Below are 25,397 nucleotides of genomic sequence, written 5' to 3' on the forward strand. Positions count from 1 at the left end.
AAAAAAAAAACTTCTTTTTTCCCCAACTCTACAACTCCCACTATCCCTCTCTTCCGCAACCTCACATTGTCCATCTAGAGTGGTGCTATTCCAATCCAGAGACCAATTCTGGTAAACAGCCTAGCCATTGCACGACCAATGCTCCAACACTCCAGTGCCCCTGCACATTGTCAGCACCCACATTGCACCACCTATGCATATAGCCTAGCCACTACACAAGTCACAACCATTCACAACGATGCGCCTTTGTGCATTGCCCATACCCATCCGCCCCAACATTGTGTCCTTGCGCATTGCTCAGCACCACCTCACCCCTGCCTATATAACCTCACTGCATCCCTTGAACCCACCCACACCACTGATCTAACTTAACCAAATCACCACCACACCCCTACACCTCCATTGCCCACAGCAAATCCCACACCCATAATCCTCCATCGTCGTCCTCGCAACCCACCTCCTTGCTGTTGCTACTTCCCCATAGCACACAACCCACCCGTGCCTTTCTTCTTCTCCACGAAACTACTACTCCTGCGAACCTGCAACCCACCCTCTGCAAACCCCACATCTAATGACCTACACTCAAAAACCCAAATCCTCCCCCTCTCTCCCTCCTCACACACACACACACACACACATGATTTGGGAAGCGGAGGTGGTGGCCAGGATCATAAACCAGCTCGCGAGCGCAATTCAAGTTTCCTACTGCAATTTTATGACATTCTCTTTTGTTGTTTATTTGATTGCTATAGTAATTGGTGGAGCTCTAAGAGGGATGGGGGAATTGCAAGGAACATGGATGAGAGAGATGGGGAGAAAGGCGGCTAAAGGTGGGGCGGGATAGAGATGAGAGAGATGGGGAGAAAGAGATTGGAAAAGAGGGGAGGGGTTGATCGAGTCGGGTGGTGAGCCTTCATTTTTCTTTTTCAAAAAAAAAAAAAGGAAGAAGAAGAAGAAGAAAACAGTGTTGCCAAACACATTTCTATTCTTTTTTGTTCCAAAAGAACAGAAATACTTACAAAGAACATTGCCAAACAGATAGAAGGTATTTTCTTATTGACACTTGTTAAGGTCTTAAATAATCTATAACCTTCGTTATTTGCCCTATATAACACAATTTTTCTTTCAGGAGCATAAATCCTATCACTAAAATGTGCACTCGAAATGGATGGGAGAATAATGACAGCTCTTGAGAATGAAATAACGGTAAACACACTTTCAAATTATTTTGAAAATCTGATGTAGATCAAGCTGCCAAGAAAAAGACATTCTAGTTCAACTTGGTTCCATCGAGCCAGGCCAGGGTTGGACCAGTTTTGTCCTCAGCTTTGGGCCTTTTGTGACCCCATCGATCCAGCAGCAGTACACTCTCATTCCCTCCTTCGGACTACTTTTCTCCATTATTTTGTCTTCAAGCGAAGCCTCTAGAAGGCTAGACAGGTAAGCAATTGATTGAAGAAGCCAGCAGCCTTATAGAAGTCTCTAGTTTGTCCATCGATTCAGCCAAGGAGAATATTTGTCCCCGTCTTACTTCTTACTTAGACAGAAAGTTTGTTTTCTTATTTAGGTTTCTTGTTAGAAGATTTTAGTTTCTATTTTATTCCCTTATTATTTTCCTTTTGTGTTAGACAAAGAAGTAGTTTGTTATATAGCAAGTAAATCAGTTGAGGAGATTAGTTAGTTTCCTATTTGGTTATTTCCTATTTTGTAAAGGCTTCGCAGCCTATTTATTTTAATCAATCCCAGCCTTTGGGACATGTTTGAATTAATGGAAGTTGAAGTTAACTTCATAGCTGAGAGAGTCTAATTGAGAGGTGCCCAGGAAAGAGTGAAAGGCCTGAACCAAACCACCTCTTCTTCTCCTTTCTCACCTCTCCATTCTTTTCTCTTTTTTATTTTCTGTTACTTTTTGCTTAGTTGCTGTGAGGTTGTTAAGAGTATTGTTAAGTCAGTTACAAGGATAACTACTTCAGTATTGTGGCAGCTTCTTGAAGGAATTTTCAGGTCAGAACTTTGATCCATCATAACTTCTTGATCTGGGATCAGTTTCTGCCCATATTTTGGGGCATTGCGCAGCACCCTAAAGGAGTCCTTCGACCAGAAGAAAGCAGTCAAAAGAGTTCTGTAACTTCTGTTCTTGGAAATTACCAGAAGTTTCCTATTTTGATCCAAATCAAGAATATTCAGATCTCCATATTCAACCAGCCAATCAGGCTCATATTTAGAGGAATACCTAAGGGTATTAGGAAGAGCCTTCGACCAACAGTTTGTCCCTTTTCTTGGCCTGGATCTGGAGTTACCAAAATTCTCCCAAGTTTGACCTAATTTCAATAATTAAGGTTGTGAACCTGGGTTTTCGTTGGGTAGTTCCTACCTAACCTTACATCAAAATCCCTTTTTACCCCTAACTTACAGAACTTTTGAGAATAAGACAAGAGGGAAATCAAAAGAAGGCTACATCTTCTAAACACACCTATACAGGTGTCATTCAAACAGTCCCTAAGAAATAGAGGAGATTAAACAGTATCTAAAGCCTTACGGTGGTAAGAAAGCATAAGCACATCATGACATGGACAGGATTTGTTGTGACCCAGCCAGCTACTCAAACATGAAGTCCAACATCCAATATCCATCAAAATCTCGCATGCTTGAAGGGAGTGGGAAAATCTAATTCCATGGTGATGGGGACATCAAAGTGTACAGGCGCAAGAAGAAGAAGAAGCAGCCATCTTTGTGGCTGGAAGAATAGAAAGAAGAAGATCTTGTGGGCCCCAAGCTCGATCCAGATTTTAGAAGATCTTAAAAGATTTTAGAAGATCTTGTGGGTCCCAAGATCGATCCAGATTTTTAGAAGATCTTAGAAGATTTTGTGGACCCCACCAAATCTTATTTGATTCTAGTACTTTGCTTTAAATCTAGTGATATTTGATTGTCTTACACAATTAGGAAACTAGGATTTCTTTATATTGATCTATTAGGTAGTTTTTATTTCATGCAATTGAGTTTCTAAGTATCTTTTTATTTTTGGAAGTTTATTCTCTTTAAGTGTAAGGCCATTGGCCATTGTTTATTTTCAATGAATGTTAATTGAAAAAAAAAAAGCCAAGAGCAAATCGCCACCCCTCTCACGGTTCTCTCTCTCTCTCAATCTCGACTTTTCTCANTATCGTGGCTTGACTCTGGTTAGATAAGCTCTTACAATTAAACCCTGTTTTGCCATCCCTGTTTGGGTTGTGGCTAATTTCAGGTGGCCGAAAATTCAGGCCTGATTTTCCTGCTCAATCTGATTGTGGTGTTTTATGATTTACAGGGTCCAGAAATTGTCAAATGCTCTTTAATTTTTTTTTCTTGGATTTAAGAGAGAAATTGCTCATTTTGCTACATTATTCAATCAATAGTTCACAATTTGCTGGTGTTTTGGAGAATTGGATTGGTAGAGATTCCAACGAATCATTAGTCTCCCCTTTTTGGGTTTTTGCTTGGAAGAGTACACTAAATTTACTTTAAACCAGTTCTTGGATGTGTTTGGTGCTTCCAGCTTGACATGACCCATCAATAACTTAGGCAGAGAACTGATTTATAATGAAAATGGAGCTTGTACATAATGATTGGATGTGTGAATTGAAACTTCTAATTTTTTTAGGGGCAATTTCCTAGATCTATGAGATAAGAAAAAGTATTACAAAACAAGTAGGTTTGACTTGGTTTAACGTTTACTTTTTGTTCCTGTCCTTTTCCTCCACATCTCTTTTCCTCCATCTCATTGACCCTTCCGTTGATTTATCAATGCTATCAAAGCCTTTACTTTCCCACAAAGTCGCCCACAAACCTACTTGTTTTGTAGTTCTTTTTCTTATCTTGTAGATTTAGGAAATTTCCCATTGTTTTTATTTTTTGTATAGCTTGGCTACTTTTTAAAAACTCTTCCTTCTCCATTTTGTATCTCTTACATATTATAATTGTAAGGTTGTCAGTGTTTTTCTGTATCCGCCTTTACTAACTGGTACTATACCTAAAAGGCTAAAACAGATTTGGTATTAGTACATGTAAGAAACCAAGAGGGTGGACCTTGGGTGAAACGGGAAGGTTGCTCCATTGCACTGGGTATGCCCTTTTTTTAAGTACATGTAAGAAACCTCATCCTGTAGATATAATCAATTGAATGCACTCGTCTCGTCGTACTTTATGCTCTTTTTTATAAATGATATATTGTACATATTACTTATTTCTTAGTGTTTTATGCTTAAAAACTATACTTTGTATATAACCTGAGCATTTCCAGACATTTCTTGACCGTTTCCATACGTATCTATCGTATCTTGCGTCTCTCCAATATGATACATCTCTTAAAGCCACCCTTCCAATACGATACCCGATACCCAATGCCGATACTTGAAACCTTGTACAATTGAAATCTTTCTGGGCAAACCGGGGGGGGGGGTTTGTAAAGATCATGATTGTCATTGATTTATCGATGCTCTTCTTTTTTATGTTTTGGTAGTGTTCTTTCAGTGCTTGTGATCTCCACCATGTTAATGCCTAAAAAGTTCTGTTTGCGAATTGGGAACTAGTATTGGACTTTTCTTGAGCATCTTCTTAATGGCTACTTTTCTTTACAGTGTCTGCATCAGAAAAATGAAGAGAATAGATTATTAAATTTCTCATCATCATCAGGGGAAGTCAATCATGCAGATACCAATGTCTTGGTGAAGCATCTGCAAGAAGAGCTTAGGAGCTATGTAAGTTTTTTGTTACATTATTACTCTTTTTCCTAATTTTTGGTGAGATGTGCTGGTCCTTCATTTTATTGATATCCTTTGTGGTTTGCTATGGAGTAAATTATTAATTTGTAAGAATAGTTCATCTTGAATAAAAAAGAAACTTTGGAAAGGCTTCCCAAGGTGACTAAAGAAGTTCTTTACAGTAAGGAAATTAGAATTGAAATGCCCGCAAGCTTAATTCATTGACCTGTTCAGGATGCTGTTTGCTTCTAGTGCTCTCATAAGGTTATTTTTGTTTCATAGGTAATGATAATTTTACTAGAAAGAAAGCCTAGGATGCAAGATAATATTACAATAAAAAAGGATAGAGTACAATGGTAAGGTTGCTCCATTGTGGCCAAGTGGTCACGGGTTCGAGTCAGGAAACAACCTCCCTGCGAAGCAGGGTAAGGTTGCATACATTATGGCCCTCCCCAGACCTTGCAGTGGCGGGAGCCTTGTACACTAGGGACACTCTTTTTATAAAGTACAACAACAACAACACAACAAGAGAAGGCCAAGGCCCACTGCCCACAAAACTCAAAGGACACTACGTCAAAGGATAAAGGCCCGTATGAAAGAAACGTAATTGAGTTTGCAGACCTTATAGTGCTCTGATAAGAATTATTCATTAAGAAGAAAAACTTTCATCCATAAAGTTGGCCTAGAAAATCAGTTTTAGCTTGTTACAACCGCTTATCCTAAAAGCTCGAGCTAATATTTAAGGGCTAAACAATGCATATCAACACACAACACCACCCGACACAAGTGCAGGACTAGTGGACCACACACACACAGAGCTCTGCATGGACACCATCACGTGGCACCTAGGGTGTACAGAAATACAATAATACATAACACAAACCCCTCGCTGATGGGGACATCAAAGTGTACAGGCGCAAGAAGAAGAAGAGGCAGCCATCTTTGTGGCTGGAAGAATAGAAAGAAGAAGATCTTGTGGGCCCCAAGCTCAATCCAGATTTTAGAAGATCTTAGAAGATTTTAGAAGATCTTGTGGGTCCCAAGATCGATCCAGATTTTTAGAAGATCTTAGAAGATTTTGTGGACCCCACCAAATCTTATTTGATTCTAGTACTTTGCTTTAAATCTAGTGATATTTGATTGTCTTACACAATTAGGAAACTATGATTTCTTTATATTGATCTATTAGGTAGTTTTTATTTCATGCAATTGAGTTTCTAAGTATCTTTTTATTTTTGGAAGTTTATTCTCTTTAAGTGTAAGGCCATTGGCCATTGTTTATTTTGGGGAATGAATGTTAATTGAAAAAAAAAGCCAAGAGCAAATCCCCACCCCTCTCACGGTTCTCTCTCTCTCTCAATCTCGACTTTTCTCACCTTCTCTCTCGCCTCTTTCCTCCCTTACTCTCTCGGCTCTCTCTTCTCTTTGCTTTCTTGTCTCGCCTCCCTCTCCTTCTTTTCAGTCTTATTTTTTTTTTTTGCTGCTGCTGCGTTATTACTGCTGCACCTGCTGCTGCACCTGCTGCTGCGTTGTTACTGCTGCACCTGCTGCTGCGTTATTACTGCTGCACCTGCTGCCTTACCCCACTGCTGCTGCAACATATTTCTGCCGGTACAAAACTGCTCTGCTGCACCTGCTGCTTCTACCTCACTGCTGCTACTACGTACTACTGCCGTTACAATACTGCTGCCGCTGCACACTGCTGCCTTTACATCACTGCTGCTACTCTCTCTACAATCGGCTGGATGTATCTTCTTCAACTAAAAGTGAACTACAACCTCTTTATTTTGGAGGACCTTGATCTCTTCTTCTCTCCTCAGATCTGAATGGCAGTATGGTAAAGTATTAAACTAAACCCTCCCCACCTCCCTTAATCCCTATTATATATATTGCAACCCATTGACGTTGAAGCCTGCCTTTGCCCCTTGTTTATGCCTATTTTATCGATTGTTTGCATATCTATTTTGGGTGTCTAGATGGATTTGTGCTGAACCTAATATTCGTATGTCGTTTGTTCCCTTCCCCATGCCCCCACTTGAAACTTGAGTAAGAATTTATGTGTTTTTCCGTCTAGATTAATATTGCTTTTGGCTACTTTGTTTATTAGTCTCGCTTTATCTTGCATGCTTAATCGTGTTTGTTGAGATTCTTTGGTCTTATTTACCTAAGCCCCTTGAGTTAACCCTACCTAGTTAGTTAATCTTGTAGGAGACCTAGTCACCTAGGAACCCCCCCCTACATCACTCGCACTTACCAGGAATTGAACACCTTACCTCCTGGCTCTGATACCATGTTACAATTGCTTATCCTAAAAACTTGAGTTAATAGGTAGGAGCTGCAACAATGTATATTAACACACAGCAACAAGCTGTTTATCTAAATTAAAATAATTTTTTAAAAAATACTGAACACACCTCCATTAAGGACAAGGATACAAACTTGTATGAGAAATTTGAGTTGTGGTGCCCAAAAGGCGAAATCTTCTGGAAACCATTGAGTTAGCTGTTGTAGCAAGGTAAAAGAGCTTCTATAAGTGTCTAGAAGTTTGCCAACAGTTGCGATGGTAATGGTTCATGTCTTCTCGATTTCTTATCATGTCAAGACATGAGTATAACGCAAAGTGACGTGGTTAGCACCAAAGTTGTCAAGGCACTGCCTAAGCGATAAGGTGCCCTTGAGGTCCAAGGTGACAATTCACCTTATGTGCCAAGGCAGCCAGAGTGAAAACATGATGATGTTGCCTTCAACCCATTATAAACTTCAACCATTCTCATTTACCCTTGTATTCTTCTACAACAACAACAACAACAACAACCATAACCTTATCCCAACTAAATGGGGTCGGCTACATGGATCCAATATGCCCTTGTGTTCTTCTATAAACACAAATTTACCCCCTTATGTAATCTACAACACATACACGGTTATAAGATGACATAACTGGAATATATGGACTTGGAACATATGGCACTCACCTTGGCTCACTGAGGCATTGACTAGGCATCAAGGTGGCTAGCTAGTGGCTATTGTGGTGGCTTTCCTTAGAACCATGGAACACTACGAACTGAATGGGTCAAGTTGGTCAACCTGAATGTGATTTGTTCGGGTAGACACAAATGATATGACATGAAATAGTATATAAACTGATAAAACAAGGTGAGAAGATCCTAATAAACTGATTAATGGTTATGTGGGGGACATTTTCAGGTTGGTGGATCTTTGGGGTTTGGGGTGGGTGTGGGTGTGGGTGTGGGGTGTGGGGTGTGGGGTGTGAGGTGTGTGTGTGTTGGGGGGGGGTGTTTTAATTTTATGTCATCCCAAAAGCAACCAAAAACTCAAAACCATCCAACCTGAACATGGATTTAAGAGGTTGTATTTGTGTTGCATTAGTGCCTTAGTGCGGCATGTAGGCTATTGCCAGAGCCATTAGATACTTGGGTAAGAAAGTTGGCATGTGAAGTCAGCTGCCTATTCTGTCTATGGATATAGAGTTACCATTTATTCTTTTGATAATTACACCTAGTGTTTTTATTGTTTGAGAAATTACATTTGGGCCTTTGGGGTACCTCACATTTGCTATATTTATGTTTTGGGGTACCTTTTATTTTACGAATTTTACCCATCGATATTATGTTTGGCGAATTCTTCCCTCTTCTTCTGGCTGATCAGCTGCAGCATCCACCTGCAATTGGAAAGAGAGAGAGAAAAAAGGGGGTTAGATAATAAACTAATTGATACCTTCATGTATCCTTTCTCTAGCTCAAATCTTCTCCACAGTGGGGATAAGTTTCTAGAGGTGGTGGTATGGGAAAATTTGAAAGTATGAAAAAAGGTACCCCAAACATTATATATCAAACGTGAGGTACCTCAGACATAGTTCCTCTAAACAGTGGGTACCCCAGGTGTAATTTACCCTATTTTTTTAGAGAGGGGTTTCATTGATATTGCAGTTGGACTTCAACTGACCAGTGTTCCTTTGATGCTTGAAATATTGATTTGAAGAGCCTGCCTTCTGATTGCTTCACAATATCCAAGGAATCCCTTGGTGATTTTCCTTCATGGCTTGATAATCAATATAATGAACCAAGGTTGAAGCCTTCAAATCAAGGTGAACTTTTGTACATTCATATTTTCAGAGTAATGAATTAGTTAAGAAAGAAGATAAATAAACTAGTGCATATGAATATGATAGTGCATACAATCTTCAAATTAAGTGACATTTGTTTGCACTTTTGCACAATGAATACAATTCGATTCAACTTTTTTATCCAAACTGGTGGGTAGGTAATGAGGTTCTAATACATTTAAGAAAAGGGGTTTAGAAGTCCAGCATGAAAACCAGAATCTCAGTGAAGGTTTAAAAAGCAGATTCAAAAGAAAATCAATTTAATAAAATTAGAACTTCAAATATGGTTCAATTTCTGTTCGAAGGCTAGATATGAACTGAAGAACAGAATATCAAAGGTTGAAAACAATCCAAGGGTTGGATTCTCAGATATGAGAAAGTCCTACTGGTGGTAGGATACTCAAAACAGAATCTAGAACCAGAATTCAATTTGAGAAATCAAGAAGTATATCTCAGGTAGGAAACTAGAAATTGATAGAACTTGTTAATGAATCTGAAATAATCACTAGATTGATATCAAACAAGTTCAGCAATGAGGATCAAAGATTAGATTAGCAATCAGATTCATAAACTGAATTTATTTAAGAAACATTAAGAAACATACTAACAACAGGACTGCTGGATTCAATGGTCAGATTCGGATCTTGAAAAAGAATTTGAGAATGAACCATCATTCGCAGTCTAGAAGGAAGAAAGAAGATACGACTAAAGAGAAAGGGGTACGAGAACAGATCATATGGAGAGAGAGAAAAGATCTATCTTGTACTTTGGAGAGACAGAGAGAGGTTTACAAACTTCAAAGAATAAAAATTGAAAGTCTAGCTAAGATAGATTTCCCAAATAGTAAAAATTGTAAAATAAGACTTGTAAAAGGAAAAAAAGAGCGCTTAATCCTAAAGATTTACTAATGCACCCCACATAATATTACCCATCTAAGGGCCTGTTCATCTTACCCCCCTTTCTTCTCTCCTGGGTAATGAATTTATTATTCACCCAAAAAAATATTACCCATCTACTTAATCCTGTGTACCTCTTAAATCCCAACTTTTGGGCTTATAAAAGATGTCCATTACATTAATTAAACCGAAAGTAATGAGACCAAGGCCCATAGAACCCAACCGTGGGCAGAAATAAAGTTTTCTGAGGCTTAATTGGCCCGATTGAACACCATTAACTGCATCAATAGCGCTACATGAATCCTGTTTTGTTTTGAGTGATTAGTTGTTAATGATGAGTGGTTAAAATAATGGCACGAGCAACCGCATTAGTTATTAGTACCTATTTTTAGTTATTTGGGCTTCGGTCCTACTGGAATGAACGGTGCTATTGTTTACTGGAATATTGGTGATTTTTCTTAAGATCCGTTTCATAGGTTGCACGATTGAAACAATCTGTTTGTCTCATTTGAGTGGTTATGGAGAAGCTTTTATCTGAAAGAAAGAGGCCTTTTTTCTTAAAGTAATTTCACAAATCTTAAAATAGCACGGTCTTCTTTGAAAATATTAAAGCTATTGCATGAGACTCCTTTTATTTTTTTAATACTATCATTGTCCTTTTTCCTCATCACTTAAACCTCTTTTAACACTACTCATGCCTGATGCTTATTTGGATTTTATTTTCTTATTAGGAGTCTGAGGTTCAAGAAGCAAGAAAGTTGAAGTCCTCCCTTGAAAACAATGAATTACTGAGAGTGAAGTTTTTGGAAGAAAAGGCCCGCAGGGACCGGGCAGAATCAGATTTACTTAAGCTGCAAGAGGTCCAGCAAAATGCGAAGAAGTTGGAGGACGAATTGACCTCTTGGAAGTTGGCAATCAACGATATTCCTGGTGTGCTGTGTCCCGATGATCTACCGATTAAGTTTTCAGGCTTGCAGAAGTATGTTCCTAACTTTTATTGGATTAGATTCTGCCTCATTTTTGGAGTGGCACTATTATACTTCATCAGGAAACGAGTCAAAAGACCAGTTGACTTTTCAGTCCAACTAAAGGCTTTGTCTATTGAAAAGCAGAAAGCTTCCGAATAGCATTTTCACAGTATCACAGAAGGCATCCTTAATTTGGTAGATGTTGCACCAACCTAAAGTAATCATAGAGAAATTCTCCATGTAGGTGTGATTAATGACCTTTCTGTCCAACTAAAAACTCCGTCTTTTGAAGGGCAGAATGTTCCAGATAGTACTGTTGGAAAAATCATCATTAAATTTGAAGAGGTTGCACTAAACTAAGGGAAGGCATTTAGAGAGAGAAAGTTGTCCTAGACTTAAGCAACAAATCTACAAGCCTTTCTGCCATGAAATGTAAATCTCCATAAAGGGTATGACTTGAATGATCTCAACTCCCCTCAGTGTTGTACAAAACCCAAAATCCTAAGAAAAGATTGATACAAGAGGATCAGACAAGGGGACTTTGTTCCACAATTTAGGTGTATGCCATTAGTTACTGATTCAGAGAGCACCTGATCTAGGATTGATGGCAGCTTTAAAAGTGAGTAGAGAGAGAGGGGGAGAGAGAGAGAGAGAGAGAGAGAGAGAGAGAGAGAGAGAGAGAGAGAGAGAGGTTTGGAGGTCTCTCTTTTACAATTTCAGGTTTACCCATTTTGTTCCGTGGATCTAATTAACATTTTGTTGAGAATTTGAAGAACATTTTGAGATGTTTCTAGAAGATATTGTAATTCAATGTACGCTTTTACAAATCTGCAATCAATGGCATTAGCATGCCATATAAGGAAATTTTTTTTTTCTTCCATTTTGGGTTACCCGTAGGCTCTATTTCATTTTGGGGAGGCACTGATTTGCAAATACTAAAGGAAATTATCCACTTGGAGGAGAAAACACATCTCCATTGGAAAAAGAATCACTTTGGTCAGATCCACCTTAAAATTTATGAATTTCTTCGTATCTCTAAAAAAATGTGTCTGATTTAATTAGGAAATATTCAATACTTTTTTGTGGGAGAGAAAGATTAGGGATCAGTGGATGGGATAGAGTGGGTTTACTAATTGAGGAGGGTGATTGGTTTGTTTTCACCTGTTCTGATTGAATTTCTATCTTTATTTTTATTTATTTTTTATTTTTAATCTGATTAATCTATTGAGGAAGGTTTAAAGTATCAATATCGGGTATCGTATTAGAAGGGTGGTTTTAAGAGACGTACCGTATTGTATCAAAGAGAAAGAAGATACACTAACAATACACATGGAAATGGTCAAGAAACATATGAAAATGATTAGGATACATGCAAAATGCAGTTTTGAAGCACAAAACATTATAAATAATTAGCATGTAAAATATATCATGTATAAAAAGGAGAACAAAGTACAACAAAACTAGTGCATTCAATTGATTATGTATAAAAGATGATGTTTCTTACATATATTAATACTAAAAAGATGTCATTTTCAATTTGGCAAGATTTAGGTTTTAGATCTACACATTATTGCAAAAAATTCCTAGTTTGATGCAACCGTTTAGGTTGTTTTCCCCTTATCTAGTGATCCATTGCAAATCCAGTACCAGAAAACAATATTTGAGCAAAAATTTCAAAGTTTTGATGGATAATTGTTCTTTTGCAAATATGCTTTCAATCCTTGATTGCAGGCTGTTTAATCCCCAAATGTTGAAGAAATCAACACTTCAAGAGTCGCTTTTGCCAGTAGAAGCAAGGAAGACTGTTGATTTTTGCAAAAAAAGAAAAAAAAAAAAGAAGAAAAAAGAATGTCTCTCAATAGCTCCTCATTTCTTTGGTATCATTGACCCTAACCCATTGTTAAAGTGTATTGTTTAGCTCATAGTACTTGTGGGATTTGTATTTCCATCTAAATATGGGCAGGGAATTCTTCTACCTACACCATGCCATTATTTTTTTTTATTAAACCTGCCAGTAACCATGTGTATATGGCATTGGGAAGGAGGCATTGACTTTTTTTATTTTTTATTATTGTGTAGGCAATTGTTTTGTTGAATGCTGGGGTTTGATTCAACTTGTTGATGGAATCAAAAGATGTCCTTAATATTGAGATTTTGTATGTCATGCAGAGAGGTTCTTGAGAGTATGATGAAATTGGGTGAGGTGAATGCACGTTTGAAACAGATGGAGGTAGCTCTGGAAGTTACAGAGCATGGAAGACAGCAAGCCGAAACTGAGGCTGCATTGCTGAAAAGGAAGGCAGAAGAATCAGTTTCAGAGGTCAGGCGGCTTGAGTTAATTGTAAGAATCAGATAAGTATTTTTCATTTTTTTTAGATCGGTACACAATAAAAAGAGGTGGGGGGGGGGGGGGGAAGTAATAGCCAGGAGATTTGAACTCGAGTCCTCCTGGTGAGTGTGGCTGTAACGCACCACAACCTAACCAACTGCGCTAGCCAGTTGTTAAAGTATTTTTCATTAATTTTACATTCCCTTTGCAAATTAGTTTGCTTGTTTTTGTTTGTCCTATTAGATTTAGCTTTGGCCATGCAAATGTTAATGAATGGCCTGGAGAATCACTTTGTTTTGCTTTGTTTTCTTCCTCTTGGTTTTGGATTGGGAGGTTTATTATGTTGTTGTTGTTGCCTGGGGTGGATGTTTATGGTATGTTGCAGTTTTATCTCTTCTTGTTTCTTCTAATAAACTGTTATTTGGTTGCGAATTAGAGGTAAAAATTGATTTGGCATGTGTGATTTCTTCATGTTAGTAGCTAAAATTTGTGTGAACGATCTAAAAATTTCTCCTGGTAGCTGGATGCCAATTTTTCCAAGAGCTGTGAGGAGGGCCTTTTTGGATGACATTGAAAAGAGAGTGCTACCCATCCTTGCTGGTTCATTTGGGAGTTATGTGCCTATGGCATGTTAGTTCACTTTTTTTTGCTCATCTTATACTTGAGGAGAAAAAAATGGAGTGTTGCATATGCATTGAAGTGTATAAATTAAAAGAGAAACGCTCTCTCTCAAATGCAAACAGGCATTTTGTATATGGCTTTGCCAAATGTGTTGAACTTCTTTCTTAGTGATTGTGCATCTGTTCATGTTGCAACATTGGGACATTGAGTTCGCACTTGCTAGATGTTTTAGCAAACCAGGAAGAGAAGAAAGGAGGAAGAACAAAAAAAAGAAAAAGAGGAAGAAAGAAGGGAAGAAGAAGAGGAAGAAGAAAGGTTGTTCACGAAAGGGTGTTGAGGCAAAAAATCAATTGCCTCTCACCTATATTCACATTAGATAAAAAAGTGGAGTAAAATTACATCACTACCCTTCACTAATACCCAACACAATATGAGCTTATTGCATATTCCATTTCCCATTCTACCATTACAATTTGCCCTTTTAACACTCCCCTCCAAGCTGGAGAATAAATGTCATACATGCATAGCTTGCTGATTTCCTGTTTTCACAAAGGGGGTCCAAATGTTACCGGAATCAATCTTTTCTTTGATGAAGTTTCAATCAACTTCGACATATTTTAAACGATCATGTTGCATCATGTTATGAGCCACGCTAATGGTTGCCTTCTTGTCACAATACAACCGTATGGGGCCTCAGCCTCAAACACCCATTTCTTGGAATAGTTTCTTCAACCGTAGGAGTTCACATACACTATGTGCCATAGCTCTAAGTTCTGCCTCTACACTTGATCTAGCCACCACAGATTGCTTCTTACTTCTCCATATAACTAGGTTCCCAAGCAATATTTCAAGGGACCAAGGTCTTTACTCTCAAACTACTAAGCTAAGTAGGTTTTGATCCTGCTTGTTTCCTCTTGGTCAGTCCTAGTTACTACAATATCATCCACATAGACAATTAAAGTTGTAATATTGCCACTTGATGGATGAACAATGTATGATTAGCCTAACTCTGGGTGTATCCATTCTTCATAACAACCTTTCTAAACCGCTTAAACCAACCATATGGAGACTGTTTAAGTCTTAAGACCATAGCGGGCTTTCTTATGGCGGCCCACTTTATCTTCAGCTGTAGGATACTTGAGGCTAGGAGAAACTTGCATGTACACTTCCTTCACCAACTCACAATGGTGAAATGCATTCTTCACATCCAAATGATATAATGGCCAATCTCAGTTGGCAACCATTGATAAAAAGACTCTTATCGAGTTGTGCTTAGCCACTGGAGCAAATGTCTCTTGATAGTTGCAAGATGTTTCAGCAAACCAGGAAGTGAAGATAGGAAGGAGAAAGTAGAGGAGGAGGAGAAAGAAGAGGAGGAAAGGAAGAAGAAAGGTTGTTCACAAAAGGTTGTTGAGGCAAAAAATCAATTGCCTCCCACCTGTATTCATATTAGATAAAAATAGAAGTAAAATTACATCACTACCCGTCACTAATACCTGATACACATATGAGCTTATTGCATATTCCATTTAAATTCTACCCTTACAATATGCACTCTTAAACAATAACACATTGGAAACTCTTTCCCTTATCGAATGCTGCTCTGATTTTTCTAATTCATCTTTGAAACCTAAAATGACTGCGAAAGAGACTGCACTTCTGGGTTGAGGAGGTAAGTAAATCAACCCCCCACTGGTTAGAACCAGGGATTTTCCACTCTATGAAAGCCAAAAGGGGGACAACAATTCTCTGGTAAAACAGAGTATAAACCAAAAAGGTTTTATCTCCTTAGCAATTTCTTCTATCTTGGATCAAATTGGTATTCAAATATTTTTCAGTGGTTAATTATTGTAAGAATGCTATTATATGGCACAAATAAATAGGTATTTTTTAATAATTCTATGCTATATGTACGTATAGTTTCAAATATTTGTATGCAATATAATAGGTGTTTCCAAGCTGGCCCATGTAGGTTGTAGTTTGAGATCGAGAGCTTCTCTGCATGGGGTCCCAAATATCATGTTTGGTCTTGCGTTGTGTAACCAATTGTTAAACACAATCCATAGGTGCTAGAACCATAGATATATTGATAATAGTGGATGTTCTTATACAAATATTAGTTAATTGCAGGAATTACACACTCACCATCTCATTCACAGAAATATGTATGCAAGTAATGTATATATAGAAGGTAATCTCGTAGTTTGCATTCTAATGCTTAATAACCTCTAACATATCCTATTTCTAAAAGGGAGTTCCTGTGCCTCCCTGCCCCCAATCCTCTCCCTCTCCCCCCACTCATCAATCAACCCCCTAAAATCTCTTTCTGACCCCCAGCCCCCCTGTGCATAATCTCTCCCCGAACTCTTTCTCCTACCTCTCCATATCTTTACTGATCTCTTCCCTCCCTACCCTCAACCATGGTGTGGTATTTGCTCGTATTTTGTGGAAACCCCTTTTTTGTTTCTGCACTAAATAGCATTAAATAACTTGATAATGGCATGCAGGATTATTTCCTATATGGAAACTGCTGATTTATCTGATAGGAATCACTTCATTGCAGCTTTCTTCGGTTAATGAAGAAAGAGAGAGGCTAAGAAAGGATGCTTATGCATTGAAGAAGCATGCGGAAGCAGAAGGGGGATCAACTAATGAGACTCCAGTGCAGGTCATTAAATTCCATTGCCCTTAAACTATGACTTTTATGATGATTTGTGATTGTTATTTTGGTTTAAAAAGCACAGGAACTGGAGGCATCTCTTGCTAAAAAGGAACAAGCTATTCAAGCATTGGAGCATGAGTTAAATGAACAAAAGGAAACGATAAATCATCAGCACAATGAAATTAAGTTGCTGACTGAGAGGCTGAGTGATGAAACAAGAAAAATAAAGTCACTGGAGAGGGAGGGGGATCGTTTTCGTTCTGAGATTGCTATACTGGAATCCAAGGTGTGTTTACAAAGCTAAAATAGTCTGTATACGTCTATACCACAAGGCGTTGTTCTCAAAATGAAATAATTTGTTTATATCTTGATGTCTTTCTTAAGGCATACTAATACTGCATTTATATCTCATTTTATCCTTAGCACATTAGGTCTGAAATATGCAAGGTAGATTCCCCCCAGTTTCTTAATATTAGTACTTCTAAGAAAACTTTTTCATACACTGGATGTACTGTAAAGCTTTCCATGATGTTAATCTTATTGGTCATGTTCTTAACATTTTCAATATTTTTCATAAAAAGAAGAAAGACAAAATTGTGAAGCTGTATAGAAATATTGAAAGACAAAATTGTGAAGCTGTTGAATCTGTGTTCATTTCCATGTTTAATAGGCTCACCTTATATTATATGTGATGTTTCTTGGCTAGAGGATACAACTCAACTCAACTCAACTCAACTATCCCAACTAAATGGGGTTGGCTGCATGGATTATCTTTCTCCAATAAGCTCTGTACAAAGCCATACTTGTTACTAGTCCTAAGCTATGCATGTCTTTCCTCACTGTTAAAGATATATACCGTGGGGTGTTTGATGTGTACCACGATACGGGAGTGTCCATATCATGGGAGTCTAGCTGTAATAGTTGGTCAGGATTTCTATGCTTTATTTCCTTCCTAGTTAGAAGCTTAGAACAGGATATTTCTTAATCTCTTTCCTATTTTGATTAGGACCATTAGGTTACTATTTTAGTCCTTTACTCTATCGCTAGGACTTAGATAGTCTTTGCTCTCTTGTACTACTGATTTATATATATATATATATATATATTAAATCTTTTGGAAAGGTTGCTCAATTGTAACCTAGTGGTTGTGGGTTCAAGTCGGGGTAAGGCTGCATACATTATGATCTTCCCCATTCCTCATAGTGGTGGGAGCATCGTGCACTGGGTACGATCTATACAATAGGAGGGAGGGAGCTTCCATCAGTTGTTAGGCTTTCTAACAATCTTCTCTCTCTCCTTTTGCAATTACTAGATACAGGTTTTGGGTTTGTCGCACTCACCATTTCTCCTCGAGTCATTTTATGCCTACGTTGGCTCTTTTAGTTCCTTCAATCTGAATTAAATAAGCCCCCCATACTGGAGCATTGAAGGCCTTCGTTGCACATGTCTGTGCCATCGTAAATGACTTTCTCGCAACTTACATGTATTGGGGTTACCCCAAGAATCGTTTCTGAAGTTGTTCGATACTATGTGCCTTGTTTGCTGTCGATGATTTATTTGCTGCTATTTGCTATCGATAGTTGAGGGGTACTGATTTACTGCCGAAAGATTCGTTGAGGAGTATCGATTTTTTGCTTAAATTCCAGTTTACATGGTATCGTTTGCTGCTTCTTGCTTCTCGATTGCTGTTATGCTTTTGATTGCTGATTCCTAGTTGATTTCCTGCTCGTTTGGTCTATCCTTTGGACTGTTGTGCTGATGCCATAACTGAGTTGCAGGGTTTATTTCTTTAATCTTTGAAATCTATTTGGAGTTATACTTTTCGGAATCAGCAGGGTGGCGTGAAATGACCCAACGCCTGAAATTTCAGGTAGAATGCTGCCCTGGTGAGCGAGATTTTTCTCTTCCCATGGATCTCTGGTTTTCTGCCCTCGTAGTCGATCAGTAGGGAAGAAGATGATATTCCTTCCCCCTTTATTTCTTGATTTTCTATTTATTAACCTTGTTTTCCTTATCTCTTATTTTGGTTTCCACATACGTCCCTTCTTTTATCTCTTATTCCCTATTTTCACATAATTTATTTTGCTTCCTATATATTACACACTTTCCCATTCCTTTGTTTCTCCTGAGTTGAAGCTTCAATAAATTACGATACTGCCAGTCTGCCACTCCTTTGAAGATTCTGTTATTACAACATTGCCATCCTCCATTACAAATTGGTCTATTTAGAGGTTGGGTTGGCCTTTAAGTGATCCAAGTCGGGTTTTGGATACCTAGATTGCATTATTTGATATATTTGCTTGGGTGCTTAAATAAGTGTGGCTAGAATTTACAAAATTGCCATTGTATTGCTATGGTGGGCCCTTGATCTCATCAGTTTGGGGTTGCAATTTTTGAAGCTTGGTACTTGGATGGGGGTTATTTGCTACTATGAGTGAGTCATTGGTTGCTACTATGAGTGAGTGATTGGAGATTATATACGGCTGCTCTTGATTATGGGATTTCTGTGATGCTCATCCCTCGTGATGCTGATTATTGTTGTCATAGGTTGGTGGAATATTCTTTATTGCATCCTATGCTTTATTTGTCCACGTGTAATGTTATGGGGAGATTGGAGATCTGTATCTATTCAAGTCATCAGTTGAAGATTATTAGTATTTATATGTTCGTGTCATCTACTTGTGTCCTCAACAACAATTTTATCTTTTGAATATGGTTATATGTGGTATTTTGCAACAAAGCAACAAGATTTTATCAGTGGTCCACCACAACCTGATGCTGTTATTTGGTTCACATCAACCTTATGCTATCTGGTTCACTAAAACCTTATATTGAGTGGTTCACAATAACCTTATGTTGCAATCTTATTTTATTTGAGGCCTCTGTTTGGGGCTCAGGAATGAATTTGATCTTTACTATTCAGATCTCTAATCATGTGATTTTTTGCTAATCATATGAATGTATGATCATATCATTGTTACCCTGTTGTTGGAGTGCTTCCTTGGGAAGGGATTATGATGTAGCTGTTGGATACTGTACAATTGTTTCTCTTTATTTTTTTAGCAGATTATTACTTACATGCCTTCTTTTATTTGTCTTTCACAGTTAAGTCAGGGTGATTATTCTTCTGCAAGCACAAAAGTTCTGCGGATGGTCAATACCTTGGCTGTCGATGGTGAGGCTAAACATACTATTGAAGCACTACGAACTGAATTGCAGAAAACAAAGGAAAAGTTACAAGCTGTTGAAGAATTGAAAGGACAGTCAGGTAATATGCATTTTTATGATATTTCTTTTAGTGAGGGGTTACCTCTTTCTTTATTTGTGCATGGTGTTCATGGCCCCCTACTTGGGTGGAGCTTGGTCATGGTTAAAATTAGCATGATGCTATTTTCTGGTAGGACTGTAGAAAACAGAAATATCTTAAGGAAAGAGAAAAGAAAGGACAAACTCTTAGAGGTGTGATAACATAAAGTCTTAAAGCTAGAATATAAGCTTATCTTGGTAACTTGGTATGTAATTTCTTACACAATGTTTTTAGGGATGTGTTAGGACTAGTGGGCTATTGTTTATTTGTGCAGTAAATCTTAGTCTTGCATGTATCATAATATATTCCAAGAATTTGATCATCTTAATTTTTTTTATTGTGAGCAATAGGTATTTTGACCATTTTAAATCATCAATTTTGGTTATCTACTTTTGTACTAGTTCTTGGTGTGCTTTGGTGTTCATTCTACCATTTCGTAAAGTTTCATCTTCAGTTTCACCATTGCTGTAAATTTCCATGCATTTCCATGGTTTTTAGAGGATCTTCATGGACTTAAATGAACTTCTATGTGATCCTCACACAATTTTTTTTTATTTGCATCATTTCATTGGAACTGAAATGGTAAGCCACGTAGATGCCTTTAAAGATGTCTAAGATCTAAATATCCCTTTTCAAAATATGACCTTGAATTGTTTCTGAGTTATTTTCATTTTTGACTACATATTTGCAAATTTTTAATTTAGAAATGTTTGATTATCCATTTTCTAACACAATTCCTGGTGCACATATTCATGTGTGGTTAAATTGTTATGCATAAGGAATGTGCTTTCCTCATACTTGTTATTTTTAAGTTTTTAGCAGATGCTGGAAATTTTATTGATTCCCAAATATCTGACAAGCTTGCACAACTCAAAGGGCAAATTGCAACTCTGGAGAAACGTGAAGAGAGGTAAATGTTAAATTTTATTTGAAATTGAATGTGTTTTCTTTTTTATAGTACATCATTGTTATATTGTTGATGTCCTGACTGTATAAATGAAACAGATACAAGACCGTATTTGCTGAGAAAATTTCTGTTTTCCGAAGGGCTTGTTGTTCACTTTTTGGTTACAAGGTATGAGTTGGATAGTTAATGTCTTGATTTAACAGTATCATATAATCTATTTTCTCATGCTTCAAGGTCCATTGTCATAAATTCATGGACTACATGAAATTGAAATTTTTTGCTTTTCATCTTTATATTGGACAGTATTCTGCAAATTCTTTTGCAGACTGGGTAATGCTTCCCTATAGTGGTTTCAAGTTTCAACAGATAGTATACAGCAAGCATACCTGCTGTACATTGAAGAGGAAATAACCATATAGGGCCTAGAGTTGCTCCTTAATCTGAACATAAGCATATTCTTTTTTCAGGCCATGGATTGTGATCTCTGATATGGAACCCCGGGCTTGGGAGAAAGTATTCAGTTTACATGTGGGCTGACCTGGGCAGTGGGTTCTATGAACTCCACTGTTCTTTGGGAGAGATTATTCAAATTTCATTCCTTATAAGTGATCTTATGAAAATTGAAGAAAGAAATATAGTTCAGGTGTGGATGGGGAGAATTTACTATAGGATAAGCTTCCTAAGTTGTGGGCCATGAACACTGGTTGAGGAGAAATAAGAAAGTGGATTGTGTACCAGATAGAAAGGTCCCCTATCCAATGGGATGCTCAAATTGGTCATATTACCCCATTATCTTCCATATGTCTCTAATTGAAGAGGCCAATTGAAAAGAAATAATATTTTACTATCAATCAATGCTCCTATATTCAATTGCATCCCATGCACATGTATATTTTATACTTCAGGTGTGAAAGGGGGGGGGGAAATTTTCCCTTCTTCCTACTGCCATGTATATCATGTCATACATATATATAAGAAAAAAATAAACTTTTTTTTTTCTTTTTTTTGGGGTGGGGGGGATTGAAAATGCCCCTCCTTTGTCCACTATTCATATTTTCCCCACATGACCAATCCTGACCTAGACTTGGAAGTTTCTTTTTCTGTTTTTGATGTTTCTCTTTTGTCAGTAGGCTTTAGTTTGTTTTGATGTAAGATGATAGGAAGTAAAATAAAGTAGAGGAGGTATTTTATTTCTACTATATTTCGTAGTCCTTGGCGAATAAATGAATTCTATAATTAAAAATTTAGATTCCTTTTTTCTTTTATTCCCTCCCATTTACATTGAGACAAATAAGCCTTACCTACAAAACATGGTATGAGTTTTCATGTCGCTAAGATACTTTTTTCTTTTACAACTTTATGATATGCTTTAATTCTTGTAATGTTACAGTTAGTATAAATCTTTAGTATTACGACCTGTCCAGTTCGGAATCTTTGGATGGCATCAATTTAAAACCAATCTGGAATTTAAACCAGTTTGGTCATTATCAACCTGTTTTGGCCCATTGGTATGAACTGATCCCTAAAAATGGGCTGACCTGGACTAGAAAAATTGACTGGGTTGGTTGGTTGCTTAGAAATCCAACCTCTATGAGTGGCTCATGGAATCAGCCTATTCCAGTTAATGCATTAGAAAGATATTGGCAGTTATTACCTGGAACATGTTTATTGAATAGTCTCATATACATTGCTTTTTAGTATCTGGATTTGCTTTGGACCTATTGAAGTTGTCTTCTGGTTTAATGTTCCCTCTGTTCTCTTCTTTCTCTAATAAATTTTCTTCTGTTGTTGATAAAATGAACCATTTATTTCTCACATATGTAAAAAATATTTGGCAGATAGTAATGGATGATCACCAACGTCCTAATGGAATTCCAGTGACACGGTTTACTCTCCAATCTATTTATGCCCAGAATGATGACGAGAAGCTCGAATTTGAATATGAATCAGGAAACACAAATATTTTGGTAAGTTATTCTTCGAGTAGAGCTCCTGAAGTTATGGCCAATGTTTTATTGAAACAGAGTTGAATCTAACTTTTTTATTTATTTTTTAGGAAAATGATTATGCTTCTCAAACTGAGATAGCGCAACAGGTATGAATTCTAATTAATTTTGAAAAATGTTGTCTGTAGCCTCCTGAACTAGTTCAAATCATAGACTATTGTTCAAATCCAAAAATAAAATGAATAGATGATAAAATATAAAAAGTAGCGCAATGCTGTTATGTTGGGCCTAATGCAATGTGAGCCTGATTTTGGGGCTCTTGGAGTGATGATGTGGAATCTGAACTGTTGGATTGACAGTGCACCTTGGACTGGGCACGTCAAATTAGGTGGTCCAACAAATATGAGGCCAATCTTGTATCAGACTTTCACCCTTGTATTTCAGTCATGAAAACCATCTTGTTTAACTAACTTGTTACCTTACTTTTTTCCATGTGGCAAATGCCATTTGCTTGAAAATTGATAGGTGGACAGAGGGGCTGTCCTGCCTGTGTACCAAATTTTATTGTGCCACTCAAAACTGCTGCATGGCAGTAATGAACTATGCCCCAACATTGGCAGGGTGACCTTATTTTACTTTTTGGGGTGGGTTGCCTCTGTTTTTCCAGTTGGCTATGTCGCCACATGCATTTTTTTGTGTTCAAACTTGATGGACATGATGTTCATGTTATCATTTGGTCCTTATGTTGATTTTAAGTCTCATCTGAAATCCCATCTGTCAGAATAGTGTTGGAAATTGTTTGAAAAAGTCAAGTCTAGATATAGATTGTCGAATTCATAGTTGTTAAGGTGCTACCTTGTCGACAAGCCATTTTTCCAACACCTGTGCATGTAAACGCTAGGTTGTTTGCATGCCTTATTTATTAATTAAAAAAAATTGATGCCTTTTCTAGCATTTTGATTGGGTGGTGTACGCAATGTAGATACACCTCCATACATTATATCATTCATATGTGTCAAAAAAAAAGGGTAAGTATTTCCTTTGGGGGAGTATGGTTCCTGCACGTGCGTGAGTGCCAATGGGAGTGCACGAGGAAGCAACCATAGAAGAGTCATTTTCACTTTCATGGGGGCGGGCTAGTCATTCCCCACCGTGTCTGGGCGTAGGGGCCACACACCCCCACAGAAAAAATTGCGATCATGCTGACACCGACATCGACTGAATCCCTCCTACTTCTGGATTCTCAGGTAGCTTTATCTGATGGCACCCAGCAATCTCACACTGAAATCCTTTCTCGCCTAAATCGTCCCTCTCTATGCCATCTATATGCCATCTCCCTGAAACCTAGAAAAGAATAAGAGACTGCAGTGACCGTCTGACGACCATCGCCGCCACTGCCGGAAGGAAGAGGAGAGATAAAAAAGATTTTCGTACCTGTCACTCAATCGTTGGACTGTCACCGAGTTGCAAAGGCTAGGGTGATGGACTCAAACTTTGTCAAGGCAAGGCGAAGGCTTTGGCTGTTTCTATAAAAGAGTATTCATTTTGCACTTTAATCATTGTATTTGTATATGTTAAGGATATAAGTATTCAATTTTATACATAAGTCCCTAAAAACTAAAACTAAGATCAGAAATATAAATTTTTACACTTAAACCCTTCACTTCACATGACAAGCCTAGTTGATGCCTAGGCGACAAGGGGCCATGTCACCACCTTGGGTTGTCTTGTTTCCGTGAAAATTATGGTTGAATTGAATGAAGATGGGATGACTTTCCCTGGGATTCTATATATGTTTCAAAAAATAAAAATTAAAAACAATGTTGACAGAAAATTGGGTTTTCTGTAAAAAATCGTTGTTCATGCAATCCTGTCATAAAATTCAGTTTCATTGAAACAAAAATATTTTCAACATTTTGTTTAATACTTCTCTCCCAACCACATGAGTCTAAAGGAAAAGGAGGAATGAAAAATGCAAGCATAAGAATTGAACAATTGGCAGAACTAATTTCCTATGAAGCATTCTTTTGGGTTGAAAGGTTCTCATGATTCTGTTTGTGATACTGGTAAATGGTTTGTGAAACATTTGTATGTGTGATCATTTTGTTGCTCAATTAATGTCCCTAGGCCATTTGAAGCTTTAGTCTAGTTTGTCCTTAAGTATCCCATTTGGTCCTGTACCTTTCTGATTCATTGCGAAGCAAAATTGACAATTTTTCTATTCATCTTGCAGATTGCGATATTCATACGGAAGATGAACTCAATTCCTGCATTTACTGCCAATTTAACGGTGGAGTCCTTCAACAGGCAGACGCTTTCCTAAAGCTCATGTACTATCATCATCAGGCCAAAAGCAGGCCTTGTAAGTTGTAACTATTTTTGTTTTTCCCATTCCGAGTAGAAAAGGTGATAGCACATATGCTATTTGGTTCAGGTTTGGCTGAAATTATTAACCATGGCATGCATGCTCCATTTGACTTATTCTCAATAGCTTATGTTCTTCATGTTTTGATATGCTGAGCAAGACCAAGTAGTTTTGGTTGGTTTGTATGCACGGATTAGGTTCAAAAGGTGAGGTTCTGTGAGTTCTGGTGAATATATTCTTGGCCTGGGTTTGGTTGATGCTTATGTTCATATCTCCAGACATATAATACTCTGACCATTCTGTTGAGATTATAATATATAAGGTAATGGTCCTAAAGTAATACAGAAGAAAGGTGCCATGTTCTCTCTCTCTCTCTCTCTCTCTCTATTGGGTTAACATGGGTTTGTACTTTGTTTCGCGTTGCTTGCGCAATGCTTTTTGTTGAGTTCCTCTACCTGCGTGTTGTCAAATTCTTGTAAAATTGTTATACTCACCTCATTTAAGAATTGTGCATTGTAAAATTGTCAA

General features: G+C 37.6%; 1 protein-coding gene across 1 annotated transcript in view; it reads left to right on the forward strand.

Moving 5' to 3' along the window:
* LOC122074165 (mitotic spindle checkpoint protein MAD1) overlaps window positions 1-25,209 on the forward strand; it is a 27,544-nt gene extending 2,335 nt beyond the window's left edge. Inside the window, exons 2-13 of the mRNA XM_042639025.1 lie at window positions 1,918-1,972; window positions 4,620-4,739; window positions 10,496-10,743; window positions 12,902-13,073; window positions 16,246-16,350; window positions 16,427-16,630; window positions 19,450-19,612; window positions 20,474-20,561; window positions 20,657-20,726; window positions 22,397-22,525; window positions 22,615-22,653; window positions 24,738-25,209. Coding sequence (XP_042494959.1) covers window positions 1,918-1,972; window positions 4,620-4,739; window positions 10,496-10,743; window positions 12,902-13,073; window positions 16,246-16,350; window positions 16,427-16,630; window positions 19,450-19,612; window positions 20,474-20,561; window positions 20,657-20,726; window positions 22,397-22,525; window positions 22,615-22,653; window positions 24,738-24,827 — 1,483 coding nt within the window. The 3' untranslated portion in view covers window positions 24,828-25,209. The remainder of the gene's footprint in view (window positions 1-1,917; window positions 1,973-4,619; window positions 4,740-10,495; window positions 10,744-12,901; window positions 13,074-16,245; window positions 16,351-16,426; window positions 16,631-19,449; window positions 19,613-20,473; window positions 20,562-20,656; window positions 20,727-22,396; window positions 22,526-22,614; window positions 22,654-24,737) is intronic.
* The last annotated feature ends 188 nt before the right edge of the window (window positions 25,210-25,397 follow it).

Source organism: Macadamia integrifolia, chromosome 3 (genome assembly GCF_013358625.1).
Source record: "Macadamia integrifolia cultivar HAES 741 chromosome 3, SCU_Mint_v3, whole genome shotgun sequence".
Taxonomy (NCBI): Eukaryota; Viridiplantae; Streptophyta; class Magnoliopsida; order Proteales; family Proteaceae; genus Macadamia; species Macadamia integrifolia.